General features: G+C 37.4%; 1 protein-coding gene across 2 annotated transcripts; it reads left to right on the top strand.

The window, feature by feature from the left end:
- The first annotated feature begins 5943 nt into the window (after nucleotides 1-5943).
- Nucleotides 5944-18196, top strand: LOC307157955 (uncharacterized protein). Of its 2 annotated transcripts, XR_013821144.1 has the most exons (7): nucleotides 5958-6178; nucleotides 7282-7517; nucleotides 7706-7778; nucleotides 7868-7958; nucleotides 12070-12179; nucleotides 15830-16445; nucleotides 16935-18196. XR_013821144.1 is itself a non-coding variant. In XM_079870009.1 (6 exons), the coding sequence occupies exons 1-6, from the start codon at nucleotides 6046-6048 to the stop codon at nucleotides 16159-16161; spliced, it is 975 nt and encodes a 324-aa protein (XP_079726135.1). In that variant the 5' UTR covers nucleotides 5944-6045; the 3' UTR covers nucleotides 16162-16772. The 2 variants fall into 2 exon arrangements, 1 of the variants encoding a protein (XP_079726135.1); XM_079870009.1 differs by lacking the exon at nucleotides 16935-18196 and having other exon boundaries at nucleotides 5944-6178; nucleotides 15830-16772.
- Nucleotides 18197-20344: the final 2148 nt, after the last annotated feature.

The raw sequence follows: 20344 nt of genomic DNA, 5'->3' as shown, positions 1-20344 counted from the left end.
ATCCTCTTGGGCTTTAGCGCATGGCGCCTCGCTAACAGACATCTGCAGAGCTGCAGGCTGGGCGACACCTAACACATTCGCGAGATTCTACAATCTCCGAGTGGAGCCAGTTTCTTCTCATGTTCAACTAGCCGGTAAGAGATTCTGCTCAGGTGTCTTCGCTTGCTCGCCATTCCTCTCCACGGACGGGATACGTGCGATATTCTCCTCAGGTGAGCCTAATAAGCCCTGAGTCTCCTCCAGCACTGACGACGTCAACGCCAGAGTTATGCAACTGAGCAGCTTTCGCGCTTGGCTAGGTGCCTCCATGTGCATGGTTCCCCCTCTGGGCGACCCCCACATGTGTATTCCACTGTAAGCCTCTTTGAGCATGTGTCTTTCCCTTGGCAAGCCACCTTGCCACCCCTGGGGTTGAAATATTCCACCTGCGGCTGGACACCCCAGTGATTCTCCATATGCAGCCCTTCGGGGTCATATGTGTATCCCAAGTCCCCCCCTTCGGGCTGGGCATAATTGCATATTTCCACTGGATATGCTTCCCAGTGTACCTTGGTATTCCTGTGTTAAGTAGGACTCCTTCGTCCGTGCTAGTCTCACGACAGGGAGCTCAGACTTACGCAGGGCACTGGAAGACAGTCGAGAGGTGGCGTGATTACACTGGGAACCCCATTCGTCGTCATCCGACGTAACTCGGAGTGACAACGAAAGGGAACGTCTCGGTTACGTATGTAACCCTTGTTCCCTGAGTAGGGAACGGAGACGTTACGTCTCCCTGCCACTTCCGCTGTACCGCTGGAACGCCTGAGTTCAGTCTCGGCTCCTCAGCGAAGACATATCTGCATGTTGCCAGCGCACTTCCTTATATACCCCCAGGGTGGGGCGGAGTTACGCTATGCAAATTCCGCAGACCCATGGCATTTCTTTGCCATTGGCTCGTTTTATATACTCGAAGGTGATAGGATTTCTAAGCGAAACCCCATTCGTCGTCATCCGACGTAACGTCTCCATTCCCTACTCAGGGAACGAGGGTTACATACGTAACTGAGACGGTCTTTTTGTTAATCTACCCGAGGCAAACTTTCGTTTAAAAGCATAATTAGAATAGAAACGCCACTTTTAAGTTTGACCGTATTTTCATTTCCGGTCAAATTGCCTTTTGAATGCGCTTGGTGCGCGTCTATGATAGCATCATGATAGCATTTTTAAAACACTAAGAAGGCTCGACACAACATGAAACTTTGCTGGAAGTATCACCAGGGGCTCTACACATGAACTCCAGCACTGAGAACATTGGGTCTCATTCATGAAACACGAGCAGAACGAATTTTTGTGTAAATCGTGTGTAAAGTGGTTTTGGCGTAAATTTTCGGATTCATTAAAATGTTCGTATTTTCCAAATGTTAGTTGGTACGAAAGAAATTTACACTCCCAGCCACGCGTAAATAGTGCGTTTAACATCCGAACGTTTTGCTCATTAATAAGCCTGCATTTTAATTCACCTTAATCGGGTACATATTTACACAGCATTTTGAAAAAATATTATATATAGTAATTACATACGGTTTTTCTTTTTACTTTTATTACGAGAGCCAGTAATAGCTGCAAACGGAACACAAGTCCGCAATTTTTTTTTATTATTATTTTTTTTTATACAAGTCCGCAAGTCACAAGTGTTGCAGTCAAGCTTCATGTCGAACCATTTTCTTTTCACTTCTGGGACTGTTCGATTAACAGATGAAACTCCATTAACTGCATCTGTAATATGCTGCCAAGCATTTTTACCTAAAGCATTTAGGTAAAAGCATTATTACCTAAAAAATCTTTTTTTTTTAAGACCTGATACGCCACTATGCTTGAAAATAAAATGTGGAGTTTTGAATGAACTGCATTTCTGCATCTGAGAAATTTATCTTCTTCATTCGCTTTTGAGAAGACATGTTGAACTTGAAATCCTTCGTTTGGTGTCATAATATGATGCCCATATATAGTTGTCAGTCGGCGTTGTCAGGTTTTAATGGGCGGGATTTATGGTAATTGCGAATGAGCGTGCACGCGCGTCCCATTTACGACTGATTGGAATTCATTAACACACACATTTCACTATCAAATCTGACGTTTACGAAGTATTTGTGAATCAGGAGAAGAATTTTCGGGAATGTCTCTTTACGCGCAAATCACTCACATATTTACTCGTATATTTACGAATGTTTCATGAATGAGACCCATTGTGTGCACAGAGTTTACTAAAAAGAAAGATTTTGAACAACTCACTGAAGCTGTGTCCGCCGGCATTTTGACAGTCAAAAATAATAAATTTTTCTTTTTAGTGAATGCAGCACAATCGCGAACATAAATGGACAACTTTAAAGGCGAAATGTTTCGATTATTTTGCACCCTCAGATTCCAGATTATCAAATAGTTGAATCTCGGCCAAATATTGTCCTATCCTATACCATACATAAATGGAAAGCTTATTTATTCAGCTTTCATGTGATGTATAAATCTCAATTTCAAAAAAATGTACCCATGTGACTGGTTTTATGGTCCAGGGTCACATATATCAAGCCTCGGTAGGCAGTTTTTGTAATCAGTTTTAATTTCTTTGAATTGGCTACTTTTCTTTTTATAATAAACACAAATGTAAAGGTAAATAAAACTTCATTATTAAAGTATAAAATACAATAATCATGCTTTGAGTCAGAGGTGTAGTCAGCTCTGGGCTTCTAGGTGTTGGGGGTTTAATGACGCATCAATTACAGTATATTCCTGTTGTTAAATGATTACTCCTGTTGTCTCCCCCTTCAGGAAACAGCTCATGATACTATATATTTAGCCACATTCTCCCACTTTTTTTTTTAGATTACTTATTGTGATGTGCATTCTTTTGCTATACTATAAATAGCTTTTAGCAACTGTAAGGTCTCACTCTGGTTGGAACATTTTGTCATCTTCAAAGCAAGATTTCTGTCTCCCTAGCTTTCTCCCATGTCTCAACCACTTGCTTTGTATCATTTGTATTTATTTCACTACGTTATGACCATATATACGATGCTAGAAATACCCTGCTGTTTCCAATTCTACTTTCTTTGTACACCTTTGTTCCTTTAATTGTGCCTTTACTTGCTAAATCACCAAAGGTCCACGGCCCAAATTCAATATACCAGCAAGTTACTTGGTTCAATGTCTTCCAGATATTCATTGCATTTAATCCACTGTTTCTGTCAACTATCCTAATGCTTTCTGTACACCTAAAGACTTTGAAAAGATTTAGAAAAGACTTTATAAGATTATCAGCTCACATCTAAAGACTTGGGGTTCACAGTTTTTAGTCTCAGACTAAAGATTTTACAAACATTGAATCTTGTAGTGACACTATTTACAAGACTACAACTAGATTATTTTAGCTTTTTATTCCCACCAAATTCCTCCTATCATGCTCAGCAGTGATTTAACAAAAATGGAGGAGAAGCAGCTAAAGTTAGATATCAACATGTATCACATTATGTTGCATGATCCAAAATATGTCTGAAGGTAGGCCTACAGTGGTGGTATATAAGATAAGATCTCTCCTTCACACATTTGGGGTGAAGGAGTCTATCGCTAAAGGAGCTGCTCAGTGCAGTGATGGTGTTCTGCAGGGGGTGGGAGTCACTGTCCAAATTATGTGATTATCATCATTAAATAATAATTAAAATAATAATAATATTAATAATAAATTATCATTATTGTTAAATTATATAAAGGCAACCATACAGTCATGTGAAAAAAAATAGGACACCACGAAAGCCTGTCTATTTTTCAACATATGGACATGTAATAACAATTTGAACAATACTGAAGGACCCAGTGATTTAACTAAACTATTTAAAAATAAGGAAGGCCTTTTTAAGACTCTCTGTGAAATGTAATTTTAAAAGAATGCAATTTTTGAGGAGGAATAAATTAGGACAAATAATAAATTTGAGGGTACATAACCCCCATATATTTCCCCCACACTGCTTATGAGTGTGGAAAAGGATTTAAAAAGATATCAAAGGACTTTGACATCAGCCATTCCACAATTTAATGGTGATTTGTTTGATGGTATTGTTTAATTACAATAAATCACTTTCTTTTCCAGGAATGAAAAAAAAAAATCAAATTAGACATTGTTATGTGAACATTTCTTAATAAAGAGTTGACTATTTAATGGGATGACCTAACTTTTTCACATGACTGTATATGGGGGTTATGAATCTATATCATTATATGATGAGAACAATAGTTTGAACTAAATATCTTGAAAGGGTATAATTTTAAATGCTGTGTTGAAATTATGAACAAGTGTTTCACAGTGAATATTCGAGGGTACATAATACAAGAAAAGATACATATCTATAGAATACAGAGAATGGACAATACTCACAGCAAGGGTAGCGAATTTATTGGTTGTTGATTGTTTTACGTCACTATGACTACGCTAAGACTTGCGATAATATCAAACATGTTTGATATGAAAGACTAGAGAAAGACGGGCATAAATCGGGTCGCCGACTGCAGATTATCACCTCACATTTAAAGATCGAGACGACGGGAGCGCGCCGAGACTCCAGTAAGATTCCTAAAAAATGCCGGTCTTTAGTCTGGGACTGTGAAAATCCTTTGGTGTACGCCCGGCATAACTTGTATTATTCTTTTTAGCTCTTTTAATGGTTAATCTCCATGTAACCTTATTCAGACATTTTTACCTAGTCACTTTGCAAGCAGCATTTTTTAGATTTTCAGTTTGTTAAATAAATTAAATTAATGTTTTTAATTTCGCAGCTATTATCGCATCTTACTTGCAACTTTTATTATTAGGCTATCAACAGCTGTACTTGCATTTCCATATCTTAATACTTTATGTAAAATAATTTCAGTTAATCAATATTCAAACTTTTTCTTTGTTTTCCTAAATATCCTAAAATGTGTTAATTACATTTGCTTTTGTTATGTTTGTATTTTTCAAAATTTTCCTAAATTCATCCCCCTCTCTCTCTCTCTCTCTCTCTCTCTCTCTCTCTCTCTCTCTCTCTCTCTCTCTCTCTCTCTCTCTCTCTCTCTCTCTCTCTCTCTCTCTCTCTCTCTAATTCCTCTTCCTCCTGTTTCTGAGCTCTGTGTGCCGGGCCGTGCCTGACTCCCTTATCTCTAACCTGCATTTTATACGTTTTTGTGTTGAAAACTCCTTGTTTTTCAGTCTCAGAGCTCTCAGTCTTCATTTGTTTTATACTTTCAATCTTATTTTTTACTAACCACTGTAAAAGTCTGTCTTTTTATACAACAATACTATACAACAAGATGTATCCGTTTTGTAAAGTTGGGAACTTTTCATTCATTACATTTTGATGAAACTTTTCTACTGTTAATCAATACGGTATTTTGAATGTATTTCATTTAAAATTGATGCTGTATTTATTCAAAAACTGAATTCTGCTTTTATTTTTGATTGTAATTGTCTGTAAAATAACAGTGTATAAAATTAAACAATAAATACAATAATATACAATAAAAATAAAACAATATCTTAAAATATAAAATATAAATCTTTATAAAGTATTTTTGTGCATGTGTATTTGGTTTCATTGTCTATGCATGTGTGAATCAAGTGTTTTGCGTGAATTATTAATAAGATGAGGTTTAGGACGAATATACTATATATAATATTTAGAGAATATACAGTTTGTACAGTATAAAAATCATCATGTCTATGGAGAGTCCCCATAAAACATGAAAACACAATGTGTGTATGTGTGTGTGTGTGTTTCATTCTCTTCACATGATATCATGTCAGAGAGACACGGGATACTTTGAATATCAGAGCAAGTTTTATGGAGGTGGTAATCAGATTCTAACGCGCTGAGTAAAGCTGTAATTCCACGCCAGTCCCGTAGAGGTCAGTGGTGGCGCTCTCGCGCTTTTTCTCTCGTTACACACACACACAAACAGAAGAAGAGATCTGTCAACAGTGTGGGGATTGGTGAATCACTATTCTCGTGTATGTAATCGATCAGTAGTTCCCATTCAGAGATGGTGTTGTCGTCCTCGCAGCAGCTCGTGATGGCGTTCACCGCAGTGCTGCTGGTGTTCGTGTTGTTTCCTCGCATGTTCAGCGGCAGCGCCAGAGACGCTCAGTCCTTCGACCCGCGGATCAGCAGGAGAGGTGCGCGCACGAGCACGAGCACACCTGTGTTTGTTTACTCTCTTTATTGTGGCCTTTTGACGGTATTTGCTGATTTGCTGCAAATTTTTACTACGTCTCTGGTTTGTGAAGTTTGTATTAACACCCTTAGTTTACTCCCAAAAAAAATGTTTCTTGTTATTGTATCTATATTTTTATTTCATTTAGTCGATATCTAATATCATTTTCATGTTAAAAATTAAGTGCAGATGAAGCGGTCATTTACATTTGTCCATATTTACATTCATACATGCTTAAAATTGTATCTAAACATGTTATAAATGTTTACGTACATTCTGTACTTTAGAACGATAAAATACATTTGTTTCACTTTTATTTTTAGATATTTATATTGTGTCTCGTGCACCCAGCAAACAAATCACAATGTTTATTATCATTATTATATTCAAAATAATTTTTAGTGAAAGTGCAGAGCAAGCTGTCATTTTGCTTTTATCCATATCCTGCTTTCATTGATATTTTACATATTTATATGTGAATTAAGCATGTTTACATGCATCCTGTGCCTTAAAACACATTTGAGTTTTATTTTTAGATATTTATATTTTGTTCCAGTTCTCAAAAATCCTAATGTTTAATGTCATTTCCATGTTCAAAATTATTTTAGTAAAAGTGCAGAGGAAGCTGTCATTTGCATTTATCCGTATTTACATTCAAATGTGCTAAACATATATCTAAATGTTATATATGTTTATGTACATTCTGTACTTTAAAACCATAAAATACATTTGAGTTACTTTTTTTATTTTTAGATATTTATATTTTATCCCAGTTATCAAATCCTAATGTTTAAAATCATTTTCATAATTTTTTTTTTTTTTTTTTTTTTTAATTAAAAGTGTAATTTGCTTTTATGCATATTACATGTTTGCATACATTCTGGAAACATAACATACACTTGAGAAACTTTTGTTTTATTTTTAGATAATATCATTTATATTTTGGTGTTGTGCACCAAGCAATCATTTACATATCATTTTCATGTTCACAGTAGTTTTAAGATTGTTTCCCTGGAGAATCTGATGTATATTTTGGGGATTGTGGGTCTGTGTGTTGTTCTGCAGGTCCTGGTTCCGGTGTCGGTCCTGGTAGCGTGAAAAGTCAGCAGCAGTTTGACAAGAACGCAGCGCCTCAGATGTCCCAGAGTGTGGAGAACATGCATCAGATGAAGAAACTCATGGAGCAGGAGATGAAAAGCGACAAATACAAATCCAACAGCAACAATAAGGGCTACGTCTTCACTCTCATGCCCATCTACGCCATCGGAGTCGGGCTCTTTGCCGCTTATAAGTTTCTAAAGGTGGTGACTTTTCTGTTGTTGTTATGCATAATACAGTAATGTTTCTTCTGCATTCACGAAAGGTCAAGGAAATGATGGCACAATGCATAAAAATGAATGGTCCTAAAAATAGGCTTCGTTATAAAGGCCAAAACAACATCCCTTCTTCTGGGTTGCTGTTTGAGAGGTTTGTGTTTTTGTGTTTGCAGATAAAGTCTGCGAGTGATTCTGAAGCACAAAAAGCCAAAGCGGCTCAAGGAGTGAAGAAGTCAGCGGAGACGGGTCTGTGTGCACGAATGAAAATGCTGAAATTTGCGTTTCTAATATCTCACCATTTATTTCATATACTCATGTATACCATTTATTTCCAGAGAATCAGCTGAATGAGCTGGAGCAGAGGTTGGCTCAGACCGAGAAGATGCTCAACTCCATACTGACCCAGCTGGACCCGCTTACAAACTGGTGAGAGTTATTTATTGTGAAAGTGAACATGATCACACTGATTCAGATCTGCGTTGGCGGAGAGAGCAGTTGTCATGTATAGGCTTCAAAAGCAGTCTTTTCAACCACACAGTATCATCATTTCTGTGTTACAATAATTCAAATTGTCACAGAATTGCTGATATGAACACTGTATACAGAAGCGAGCAAAATAGAGTAAAACACCTTTTGAAAGTAGCTTGAAACACTTCAAATAAAGATTGTATCAATTACACCGTTACACCAGTAGGTGGCGACAAGCGACTGTTAAAAATGTTAATATTAGGGCTGGGCAAAAAATATCGATTTCTCGATTTTAATCGATTCTCATTTTTACGAAACAATATCGATTCTTAAATCCCAAGAATCGATTAGTCATCCTGTTTTCAGATGATGAATGAATGGATCATTGTTGCGCGCATCCCATCCAATAAATCGCAATCATCTTTGTGCTTTGTTATTATTGATATGAAACAAAGTCTCAGATTTCAAATTACGTCCATTTTCTTACGAGATTCCAAAACATAATTACCGTTTTGGCGCTGTGGCGTGAGTTCGGCACATGATCTTCTCTTCCACCTTAATAACACCAGTTACAGCGCGAAATAAACATGAATGAGCTTCTGAAAGTGTGTTAAAAGATAGAGTACAACTTATCGAAGTCCGTATCATGTCTCACGGAATCACTCAATCAGTGTTTCAACCGTGATAAAAAGGTTTGTGTAAACAATGTCATGTAACGTCACATTTACCTCAGAAAAACCATATCCAGTGACCATAAACTCGTTAGTCAGCTAGAAAAGTTAACTCTAGAGAGGAGCATTTTGTTAAATTTATGCACCATATTATATATTCATTATAATTTTTAATGTTCTTCAATATTTAATGCATGTTTGAATAAATCTGGAAAGTTTTTTATGACAGCCATCATTAAAATTTTATATAATTTCATATAACTTTATTATTATAAAAATAAATAAAAGTGTATTATAAGTGTTTGTATACAAATCAGTTAATTTTTACCTTCAATATTATAGTAGGCTAATGAAGCCTATAGGCTACCACTGACTCCCATAGTTTACAGCATTAGTTAAGAGATTTGTTTTCCATGAGAAAATGTGCAATGTATTGTACCTGATATCCAAAATAATCGATATTGAATCGAATCGAATCGTAATCGAAATCGAATTGCAAGCTTGTGAATCGAAATCGAATCGAATTGTGAAATTTGTGTCAAAACCCAGCCCTAGTCCATTCGGGTTATGGTCGGGTTAAGGTCACTATTTGGGTTTCTGAAACATTCGGAATAACCCGTTTACATGCGTGAGCAGAGAGAGTTACTCCTGTATACATGGAATTTGTAATCAATTGGCAATATCCCGATGTAAACGGTGACGCACGGTTAGCATCTGGACGTACGGACAACCTTAAGACGCAATATGCGTCATTTCCGATTCTTCTTCCTGTATCCAAAGACGACAACAGCAGCAGCAGCACGCGGATAATGAATAGTTTGGGGCAGATAGCGATCGCGTTTGTTTGCGCTTTCCTCCTCGCTCCAAAAGTGTGGTGCTGTGCTGCGTCTCGCCATGTTTACCTCTACTTCTTGTTTACTTCCGGTATACTGCACGCGGGTTTCTGTATGCGCCGTCTCTACTCAAAAGACCAAGATTCCTTGCGAATAGAACATGCGCAGAACACAAATCAATGTTCCTTTTGATGGGGATATGCCGATACGCGTTTACATGACCAAATATTCGGGTTAGAAAAGGGGTACCCCAGGGATCATATCTGGGTTTTTAAAAACCGGGATATGAGCATATTCGGGTTTTTGCCGTTGTTTACATGGCCGTGCGCGACCGGGTTATTGCCAAGCGGGAAGGAAGTCGACCGGAAGTTGAAGCCGGCCGCGTGCCACCATCTTGTAGCAGAACTTCACCTGCAGTTAGCATTCCATTGACTCCCATTCATTTTGGCGTCACTTTGACAGCGAATAACTTTACATCTGAGGCGTTTGAAGACTCCATTTGTCCATTATTTATTTCTAAAGAAACACGACAATGTATAAAATGCTCCATTACCTTGTAGCTTATGTTATGGCCCCGTAGAAGCAGTGTTTGTAAAAGTAGGCTAACGATTGTGTCATAACCACGCGACTCTCTGTCGCACAGTAGAGAGATTACTGTATGGACGGGAGGAGAAGCTCGCGGGCAATCGGGGAGACGAGGAGGCGAAATGACAAAATAATTAATCAGAATACCTAGCAAAAGTTTCTCCTGCTCCAAAATCATGGACAGCTCATACTCACACTCTCCGTCTCTGCAAGTTTCGGAAGGGAATGATTCAGATTTCTCGTGCCACAGCTACTAGAAGACAGACGGGTTGCTCACGTCACATCTACGTCGTCAAGCTCAGTTTGAGTCTGCGCGTCAGGAAAGGAAGTGCTAAGAAATCGCTAAAAATGGGCTTCACTTATCTCAATTGAGATCCAATGAGATGGCTCTGTCCACTTCTTATACTGTCTATGGTTATTGCTAATATTCCGGTTTGGCTGCATGTAAACGTAGTCATTGAATCATTCATTCAAGAGATTCGTTCAAAAACACTGATTCATCCAGTAATGAAATAAGTCTATGAGTGAGTCATTGATTCAGTTATTGAATTAAATAACATTTTTCATTTAAAATATGTTTATATAGACTGCAGCAATGATCATTTAGTCAGAACCTCTAGTGAATGACATGTTATTTTGTTTAGTTGTCTATTCAGAATTGTGGAACTTAAAGGGGTACTTCACCTCTGGGAAGATGAATGTGTATTTAAAATAGGTCATTTATGTAGAAGAAATGTGAAGAAATTTTTTAATTTGGAGCTTTCTAGCCTGAGAAAAGCCAGAAAATGTATTTTTGGCTTATGTGGATGAAAGACAACAACTCCCAGAATGCACTTGCTTCGCTGCCCTAGGAGGCCACGCCTACCGGTTAGAGAGCACAGTTGAAAACAACAAGAAGGTTAGGCTACTAACTTAGTGAGTCTCCGTGACGAGTTTGCCCGTGATTTCGAGATCGCACAAAATGTCCGGGATTCGGCTTTTGCGTTCAACAGTCGCCATTCATCATGTTTACTGTGGCGAGCAGGACGAGGCTGAGGGGCGCGGGAGAACAGCGCGAGGCCGGTCGTGTGATTACTGAGACGCGCCGGTCTCGCATCTCTCAAGGAGGAGCGGGAATTTTCTTAGCAATGGTAAAACGCACATCAACCGATGACTTGTTTAGCGTTCATGTAAACACTACATTCAGACTCACCGATCGGAATGAATTCAGTTAGATTGAAACAATGTAAACAATTAATGGCGACCGCAGAACGCAAAAGCTGAATCCCGGACATTTTGAACGATCTCGTCCGCCGGACAAGTCCGGGAAAAGGAGGATGGTAACCCCTACTTACTCAGCTTTCTCCTACTACTCAGTTTTCTCCACAGAACAAGAGCTTGCTAGCTTAGCTTCCAAAGCTGACACTGTGTGTACATTCAGTGAGTGAGATGAGATCCCACCCTCTATGGGCGGGTTGTAAACATGCGGAACAGCTCCTCCTACTGGCTGTAGTCTTTAGCCTCTGGCCAGAAAATCCTCCGATGACGCAAAATGACGATTTTTGCGTCATCGGAGGATTTTTTCCAGACAAAAAATACATAAATCTCTTGTCTCAGGGGGATATGAGGGTGGAAAGCATGGTAATTCGACAATACTACAGGTTTTCTACTAATACAAAGCTTAATGCTAAATCCTGAAGTAACCCTTTAAACAGAAAAATTGTTATTCTCAATGTATTCGTAATCGTGCAGCTCTAGCTAACCCATGTTAAAAAAACCTTCGTTTTAAATAAATGTGATATATGGAGTCCTGGAAGAATGTACTTGGTTAAACCACATTCGCAGACATTTGTTTCTGGTTATGCAAAAACAAACAGAGCGGGGTTTGCGGCATTCAAATGGAAACGCGCTTGCACGCTCATAGCGACCGGTTGGTTGTTCGGTTTCATCCGTGTGGGCCTGTTTTTCCACCTGCTGTTTATTCTTTCTGTTGTGCTGCAGTGTGAAGTCTGTTGCCATGGAGCAGAAGAACGAGATAATGTCGCAGCTGCAGTGCATTCGCCAGCTAATGAAGAAGAGAGGCATGGAGTTTCCAAACATCAGGATAGAAGGTAAACACGTCTGCTCCCGTGTACAAACCCACACAATTAACATACACACACACACACACGTGCGCTTCACAGGACAACGCCAACATGTTAAATGTCTCACTACTGGTCAACAACATTGCATGTAACACAGCAAGTGTCTCATACAGTTAAATGTATTAAAAGCCTTTGAAAACTCCCATGATCAAATGAGCTGATAAATTAATGAAGGAATTATTTACCACTCAAACTCAATAACATAATGCATCTGATTAAAAAATTACACTTTTGAGTACAAAATGTTTAGCTTTTTCTAATGTTTTGTTTTATTTAAATATTTTTTTATTTAAATCAGCTACTCAAATTTGTATGCAAGAAATATATCTATTATTTATAATTTTTTAAAGGGGTCATGAACTGGATTGTTTTATTATTTTATAATGTTGCCTGGGGTGCCCTTATAATGCTAGTATGATTTTTACATCAAAAATTGTCATAATTTATAAATAAAAGCCATTTTTCCAAGCCTGATTTCAGGCTCAGATTTGAACGCTCCGTTTTAAGGGGCGTGTCTGCTGTGAGACTGCAGTGCAATCGCCCACTGCTGTGATTGGCTGACATGCTTGCATGAAATAGCTAGTATTACAGGAACTCTCTCGAAAACTTTTACTACGTTTTTACTATTACAGCTATCGAGATTAACAAATCGTGAAAAGTATCGTTTAAAGCATTATATTTAAATCTATTCCATCACATGAAAGGTTGCAGCATGATGAGCACTGAGCAGATGACAGACAGTCTGTTGATCGCGTGAATAAAGATCTTATCATTGCAACGCAATTTTTGCACTCTCACAAATGCTTACACCAAATCACAATGCAAACACGATGTGAATACACAGTAAGAGCTTCGTTGTGTAGTGTAACAGTGTCATTATTTCATCACGAGTTTGGTAAGTGTCCAGATAAGCTCTCGCTGCACGCGCTGTGCTGTTTGATTGACAGCTTGGGCGAAAGGGATCGTTCTTTGATCGCTTTCTGTATATAATTTAATAACAGTTTAAAAAAAGATTATTTTCATAATACTACGAGAAATTATGTGAAGTTGATCTCTTTAGTCACTGATGCATAAACAGTATTGAACGATTTTAAGAGAAATATCTGAACTTGAATAATTACACAGAAATAACTGATCGCAGATCAGGCATTAGAATACACATGGTTACTTACATGTTGCTGGCAGATCCGTGTCGGGAAATTGTGATTGACTGATTTAATAAAGTTTAACCATGCTGGAATCCGAAGGAAGCTTATGACTGTCTTCTTCCACAAACAGGCACTGCACAATATTTAGTAAACAGCATGTTTATTGCTTGTAAGTAACTCGATCCGGTTTAGCAATCATCATGTCGTCCTATGTTATTTAGCATGTTTGGGCGAATCGGTGGGCGGGGCTAAACAGGCCGTGTTGAAGTAGGCGTTGATCTTCTTTTGTGGAGGCGGTGTTTTATCCTCTTTGACGTCATACAGTAGTTCCCCACTTTGAAAAACGAGTCGTTTGCTGAGCCTGATGTCTATAAAAGCTTTTATTGGACTAACAAGGTAGTTTTCAGTTCTGAAACTTACAGGATATTATTATAGTATGATGATCTCTTATATGTCAAAAGCTCAAGGAAACTTTGATTTCTCAGTTCATCACCCCTTTAATCTTAATTTAATTAGTAAATCTATTTTTGCATTACAGTACTGGGAATGGGATTTTATTGATCTGTATTTATAAATTATTTATCAAATTTATAAATCAAATTGTTCTGGCATTTTGCTCCATTTAAAAAAAAAAAAAATCTTAATTGGATGCATGTGTAAATCTTTTATATGTAGGATTACATTCATGTCAGTGAGTAAGTGCTAGTATATCTCAATGTATAGTGCAAATGCAAATTCTAGTTATGCATAACTAATGCAGATGACCACAATCAATGAAGCAGGTCTTTGAAAATAATATATACCGTAAGCAAATTATTGTGATAAACAAATAAACGGCCAACTGTAGGTCATGCTGCCATTCCTGTCAGTCGAGTTGAGCAGTGAAGATCATGATGTGTTATTAAATCATGCTAAATATGTGATTATGTGCATGTTGGAATCTTAAAGGTGCCCTAGAATGTGAAATTGAATTTATCTTGGCATAGTTAAATAACAAGAGTTCAGTACATGGACATGACATACAGTGAGTCTCAAACACCATAGTTTTCTCTTTCTTATTTAAATCTCGTTTTTGAAAAACACCCCTGAAAAACAGGCGAATCTCCACATAACACCGACTGTGACGCAACAGTTGGGATCATTAATATGTACGCCTCCAAAAATTTGCATATGCCAGCCCATGTTCAAGGCCAGGCGGAACTGCGCAGCCGAATCATCAGAAGTTCTGCAGGTGAAGAAACAAGCAGGAGGAGGATCATAGGGAAAATGGCAGATCTATCTATAATCTATCTATAATCGGATACCGCTACAGTTTAATTCGAAGTTGTTAGTTGCTCTGCCCATTTCACCACGGACTGTTTTTCTAAACTGGAACAATATCAAGCAAGCTTCTCTCGGCGTCTCATACTGACGAAGGGGGCAATTTCAACTAACGTTATATTCCCGCAAGCGGTAAGTAGTGATTTTATTAACGATAATTTACACTGTGTTATCTAGATCCAGCACGATATTGTTTTTTCCTCGAGAGACATCGTGGCTTGCAAACGAGCAAACGAAGCATGGCAGTTGCTCAGTGTTTGGATGTACAAATGAACACAAAAGTATTTTTTTAGCTCCTTCATCCGAGCCTCTGGAGAACCAGTGGGTTATGTGAATTTCTGATGTGTAATTGTTCAAGTTCAGACAGATAATCTTTCTCTCAAAGTCGTTCAACACTGTTTATGCATCAGTAAATTGCATTGCAGTGATAAGATCTTCATTCACGCGATCAACAGGATGTCATCTGCGCAATGCTCATCACTGCAACCTTTTATGTGATGGGAATAGATCTAAATACTTAAAAAACTTCTCATGATTCGTTAATAGCTGTCGATAGCTGTAATAGTAAAAACGTATAAAAGCCGTAATAGTAAAAGTTTTCCAGATAGCTCTACATGTAATGCCAGATATTTCATATGCAAGCATGTCAGCCAATCACAGCAGAGGGCGTTTACACTGAAGTCTCACAGCAGACACGCCCCTTCAAACAGAGTGTTCAAATCAGAGGATGAAATCAGGCTAGGAAATATGCCTTTTATTTCTAAATTATAACAAATTTTGATCTAAAAAACATACTAACATTATAAGGGCACCCCAGGAAACATTATAAAATAATAAAATAATCCATTCTACGGCACCTTTAAGTTTCAAGTTTAGTTAATTTATAAAGCACATTTAAACACTGCCACGAGACTGACCAAAGTGCTGTACAAGACATCTAAATATACACATTTAAGATGATACGCACAAATGTAATATAATATACACACATTTAAGAGGAATGTGTAAAAAAAGGAGATTTATAGTGATGCCAGACAGTATTTTGCTTTCTGTAATGCCATGACATCCACATATTAAAGTGTGATGTAAGCGCTGCTTCTGATTTGTTGTGCCGTTGGGTGACGCGAATCACTTGGTTATTTGTTTTAGAGCCGACATGTGAACGCAATCTAGACAGACTCATCGAGACTTTGACTTCAGCCGAAGCTCTTCCAGACACTCGTCTGGAATCACAAACACACGATGAAGCGCAGCCTCTCGATCACCGAGCGCTCAGACCTGATCCTGAGGTAGAGGAAGATGAAGATGAGGATGAGGAGAGCAAACGCGCAGCGGGAGAGGAAGACGTGGGTAGTGAGAGTGACTCTAGTATGCCCTCCCTCGAGGACTCGGGCGACGTCAGCGTAGACGACGTCACCGTCACTCAGAAACTTCCAGAAGATCTGACTGGAGGATTACGGAGACGCAACAGGCTCGAGTAACTGTGACGATAATCAAACAGAAATCTATTTATATATTTATTTATTGAATTCCTCATGATGAAGCGAACGCTACTCATTGGTTCGACGTCTACATCTACATATTTCACTGCATTTATCCTTGACATGAATCAAAATACACCCTTTTTACTTTCTTAATACACTACCATTCAAAAGCCAAGGCTGCTTTTATTTGTTACAGTAAAAACAGTAATGTTGTGAATTATTGTTACAATTTACAAGAGATGTTTTCTATCTGAATATGTTGTTAAATATAATTTATTCCTGTGATCAAAGCTGAATTTTCAGCATCGTTACTCCAGTCTTGTGTCACATGATCCTTCAGAAATCATTCTGGGATGATTTGATGCTCAGGAAACATTTCTGATTATTATCAGTGTTGAAAACCGTATTTCGGTTCTTGTGGAAACTGATACATTTTCTTCAGGATTCTTTTGATGGCTAGAAAGTTCTAAAGAACAGCATTTATTTTAAGTGTAAATATTTTGTAACAATATAAAAGACTTTATTAAATTACTGTCAATTTAATGTGTCCTCGCTGAATAAAAGTTTAAATTTGTAAATTAAAAAAAAAAAAGTTTTAAATTTTTTTTTTTTTTAATTCCCAAACTTATGACTAGCAGTGCATAACGGTTTTCGCAAAAATATAAAGCAGCTCAACTGTTTTCAACACTAATAATAATAAATGTTTCTTGAGCATCAAATCATCATATCAGAATGATTTCTGAAGGATCATGTGACATTGAAGACTGGAGTAATGATGCTGAAAAATTAATTTCATTTTAAAATATATTCACACAGAAAACAGTTATTTTATATTGTAATAATATTTCACATTTAAAAAAAAAATCCAAACTTTTAAACATTAGTGTACATGTTTTTAGTCTGTAAATGATTCATAAATGTTATTCCAGATAAGAAAATGTTTGTCTTCATAATCTGCCTCTGAAGTGACTTTCCTTTAGCTGACATCATCGAGGCCGTGTGGGCGGGGCAAAAAATGTCAGCCAATAGCCAAAAAACTGTATGAGAATCCTTAGTCAGCATTTCTAAAATCATTATAATAGTTAGCAGTAATTTAATGCAGGCTAATGTAATGAAGGTGTGTTTCCTTTTAACTTGTTGGCAAGTGTTTGCTGTATCTTCAGTCACGTATATGTCAGTACGCACCTGCATTCGCTTCATCTCCCTCTGTGATTGGGTGAGGTCAGGTCAAAACACTGCAGCGTATCCAAGGCAGCTAGTGATGTGTTTCTGTTTCATTTGCATGTTTTCCATGGCCTGCGGAGGTTTTACACGGCAGCATGTTTTTGGTATGACAATCATGTGTTCTGAAGCTTTCAGGCGTGAGGACTGCAAACGAGACGTTTTCTAAAAGAGTTATTAAATCTGAGTTATTATTTTTTTTGCTGAGCAACTTTACAGCTTTGAGCTTTCTTTTTTAAAGCTTGAATCAAATACCAAACACTAAATGTGATCATACACTACTAGATTAGATGTTTCATACGTGGTTAAGTTACATATATCTTAGTTACAGATTTCCCCTTTTATAATATGTTTTCATAATTTTGCCACTCTTTTTTGTTGTTGTTGTTGTTGTTGTTGTTGATGAGGATAACGAAATAATCTTTCTTAGGGAAAAAATATGAAAGTTCCAAAGTAGTGCTGAAATCAAAACGTTTACAAAACATGCAACTGGTCCTATTAGAAAATTATTTTCATAATTTTGTTGCATGGACTTTGAATGATGTGATTTAGCATCTGGAGATCATCGGATGTTAATGGCATGCAATAAGACACCGCACTCCCTGTGCTCATTATTGTTTTTGCTGTGTATGTGTTATGCTGATTGATATAAGCAACTGTTGAAAGCCTTAAATAAACTCCAAATATAACATGTGTTGTGCTGGTGTTTATTATGGCACTTTATATTACATTTTTTTGGGTTTAGCTTGTGTCCTTTTTAGGGCTGTCAAACGATTAATCGCGATTAATCGCATCCAAAATAAAAGTGTGTTTTTACATAATATATGTGTGTGTACGGTGTATAATTATTTTCTATATATAAATACACACACATGCATGTATATATTTAAGAAATATTTGCTATTTATATATAAAATATTTATATATAATATAAATTATATATAATATAAATATATATACACAGTATATACATGCAAATATTTCTTAAATATATACATGCATGTGTGTGTATTTATATATAGAAAATAATTATACACCGTACACACACATATATTATGTAAAAACACACTTTTATTTTGGATGCGATTAATCGTTTGACAGCCCTCCTTTTATGTTTTATGTAGTAACAGTTTTGTCTTCTTCCATATGCACTCCATGTGTTTAGACACACCTGTTTATCTGCTCATTAATGCAAGTATCTAATCAGCCAATCAGGTTGATGCATGAAAGTAAGCCATTCAGTTGTTAAGAAATATGGCTTTGTGCTTTGAGTTTGAGCCACTGATCTTCTGGGATCTTCTCACACTGCGGTCTCTGGAGTTCATAGCCGATGGTGTGAGAAAACAGCGAGGTGTAACATGGATGGAGTTCAGCAGCTGAGATCTTCTCATTAATGTCAGGTAAGACCAGCAAACTGTCTTGTCACCTGGTCTGATGTAACTCAATATCATGTATTGTTTTTACATGTAGATGGTATGGGTCAGACTTTGGCATAAACAACATCAATCCATATTATTCAACCATTCATTGATCCTGTGATGCATTTTGCACACAATAGTTTTTATGCAATATCTGGCATGTTTACAATGAGCACTATTAAGGAAGTCTCATTTAAGAATACATTTCTAAAGGTTTTCTTCATCAAATGCTTGGATATTAGATGAAAACCACTTGCTTTGATTCCAGTTTTTTTTTTTTTTTTTAACAATAGACTGCAAACAAGTCTGTGTACTGAACTGTGATTGGCCGCTTCATGTGTCTCTTCCTGTCTAAGTGGGCGGGTCTTGTCCAGAATACGTTGCAAAGTGGACCAGACTTGAACTTGTCTGATAAAAAGTGATAGCCAACTAGTCTAGGTGCTAACTAGGAATAGCATTAGCATAGGCATCTAAACTTCTTAGTTACTGTAAGAACAAATATCTTTCTTTAGTTTATGTGCATAACATCAAACCACGAACTACTCCTGAAGAATGCAGTTCCTCGTGCGAGCAACAGAGGACGCTACAGTGTAATACATCAAATCATTTCCCTCTCTTTCCAGACCCAGCGAATCTAATCCCTAAACACTAGTAATATAACTTGTTTAATGTCACAGCGCGCGTGTTGTGTTTTCATTTAAGTCTGGCTGGCAGCTCAAACATGACATGTTGAATTCATGAGAATTAAAGACAGAGAGAGGGATAAATGCTGTGAGACTTCACCTTCCAGACTGAGTCCACAGGGGCTGGACGTCCCAGAATAATCTGCTTCCATCAATTAGAGCCGCTTCTCTCCCATCAACCTTAATCAATGCGTTTACACACCTAATGGGATGTGCTAACCACATTTGCCCTCGTACCTGGTCCTGTCTCTGTCTGGGAATAGACTTTTAATTAATATGGGGAGTTTAATGAGACCCGAGACGGTTTTTCATTATAAGATCTCTTCTGATTATGATTGTTGCTAGAATTATTAATTTCTCAGCTGGTTTTGCTTCAGGAGACAGAGAATGGTGAGCAAACTCTGTATCATCGTTCTTTAAAGGTCAACAATTGATTAGATACTTGCATTAATGAACAGGTGTGTCTGAAAACATGGAGTGAATATGAAAGAAGACCTAAAACTGTTTCTGCAGAAAAATAAAAGAACACAAGCTGTTAATTTAGAGACTAATAAACCCAGAAATTTAATACAAAGTGCAATAATAAACACCAGCACAACACATTTTTAAATGAGTAAAATAAATGTAGGCTAATGTGTTTTGTTTCAATAATATTTATTCTTTAATGTTTTATTATTTAATATTTAGGTATTGTCATCTGGTGGGATGAAGGGACATGTGTAGTATACACACACACACACACACACACACACACACACACACACACACACACACACGTATACACACACATTGGCCACCTTTCAGCTGCTTGTTAATGCAAATATATCTAATCAGCCAATCACATGGCAGCAAAATTCC

This window comes from Squalius cephalus (assembly GCF_949319135.1).
Source record: "Squalius cephalus genome assembly, chromosome: 4".
Classification (NCBI taxonomy): Eukaryota; Metazoa; Chordata; class Actinopteri; order Cypriniformes; family Leuciscidae; genus Squalius; species Squalius cephalus.
This window is presented reverse-complemented; position numbering and strand designations above follow the sequence as displayed.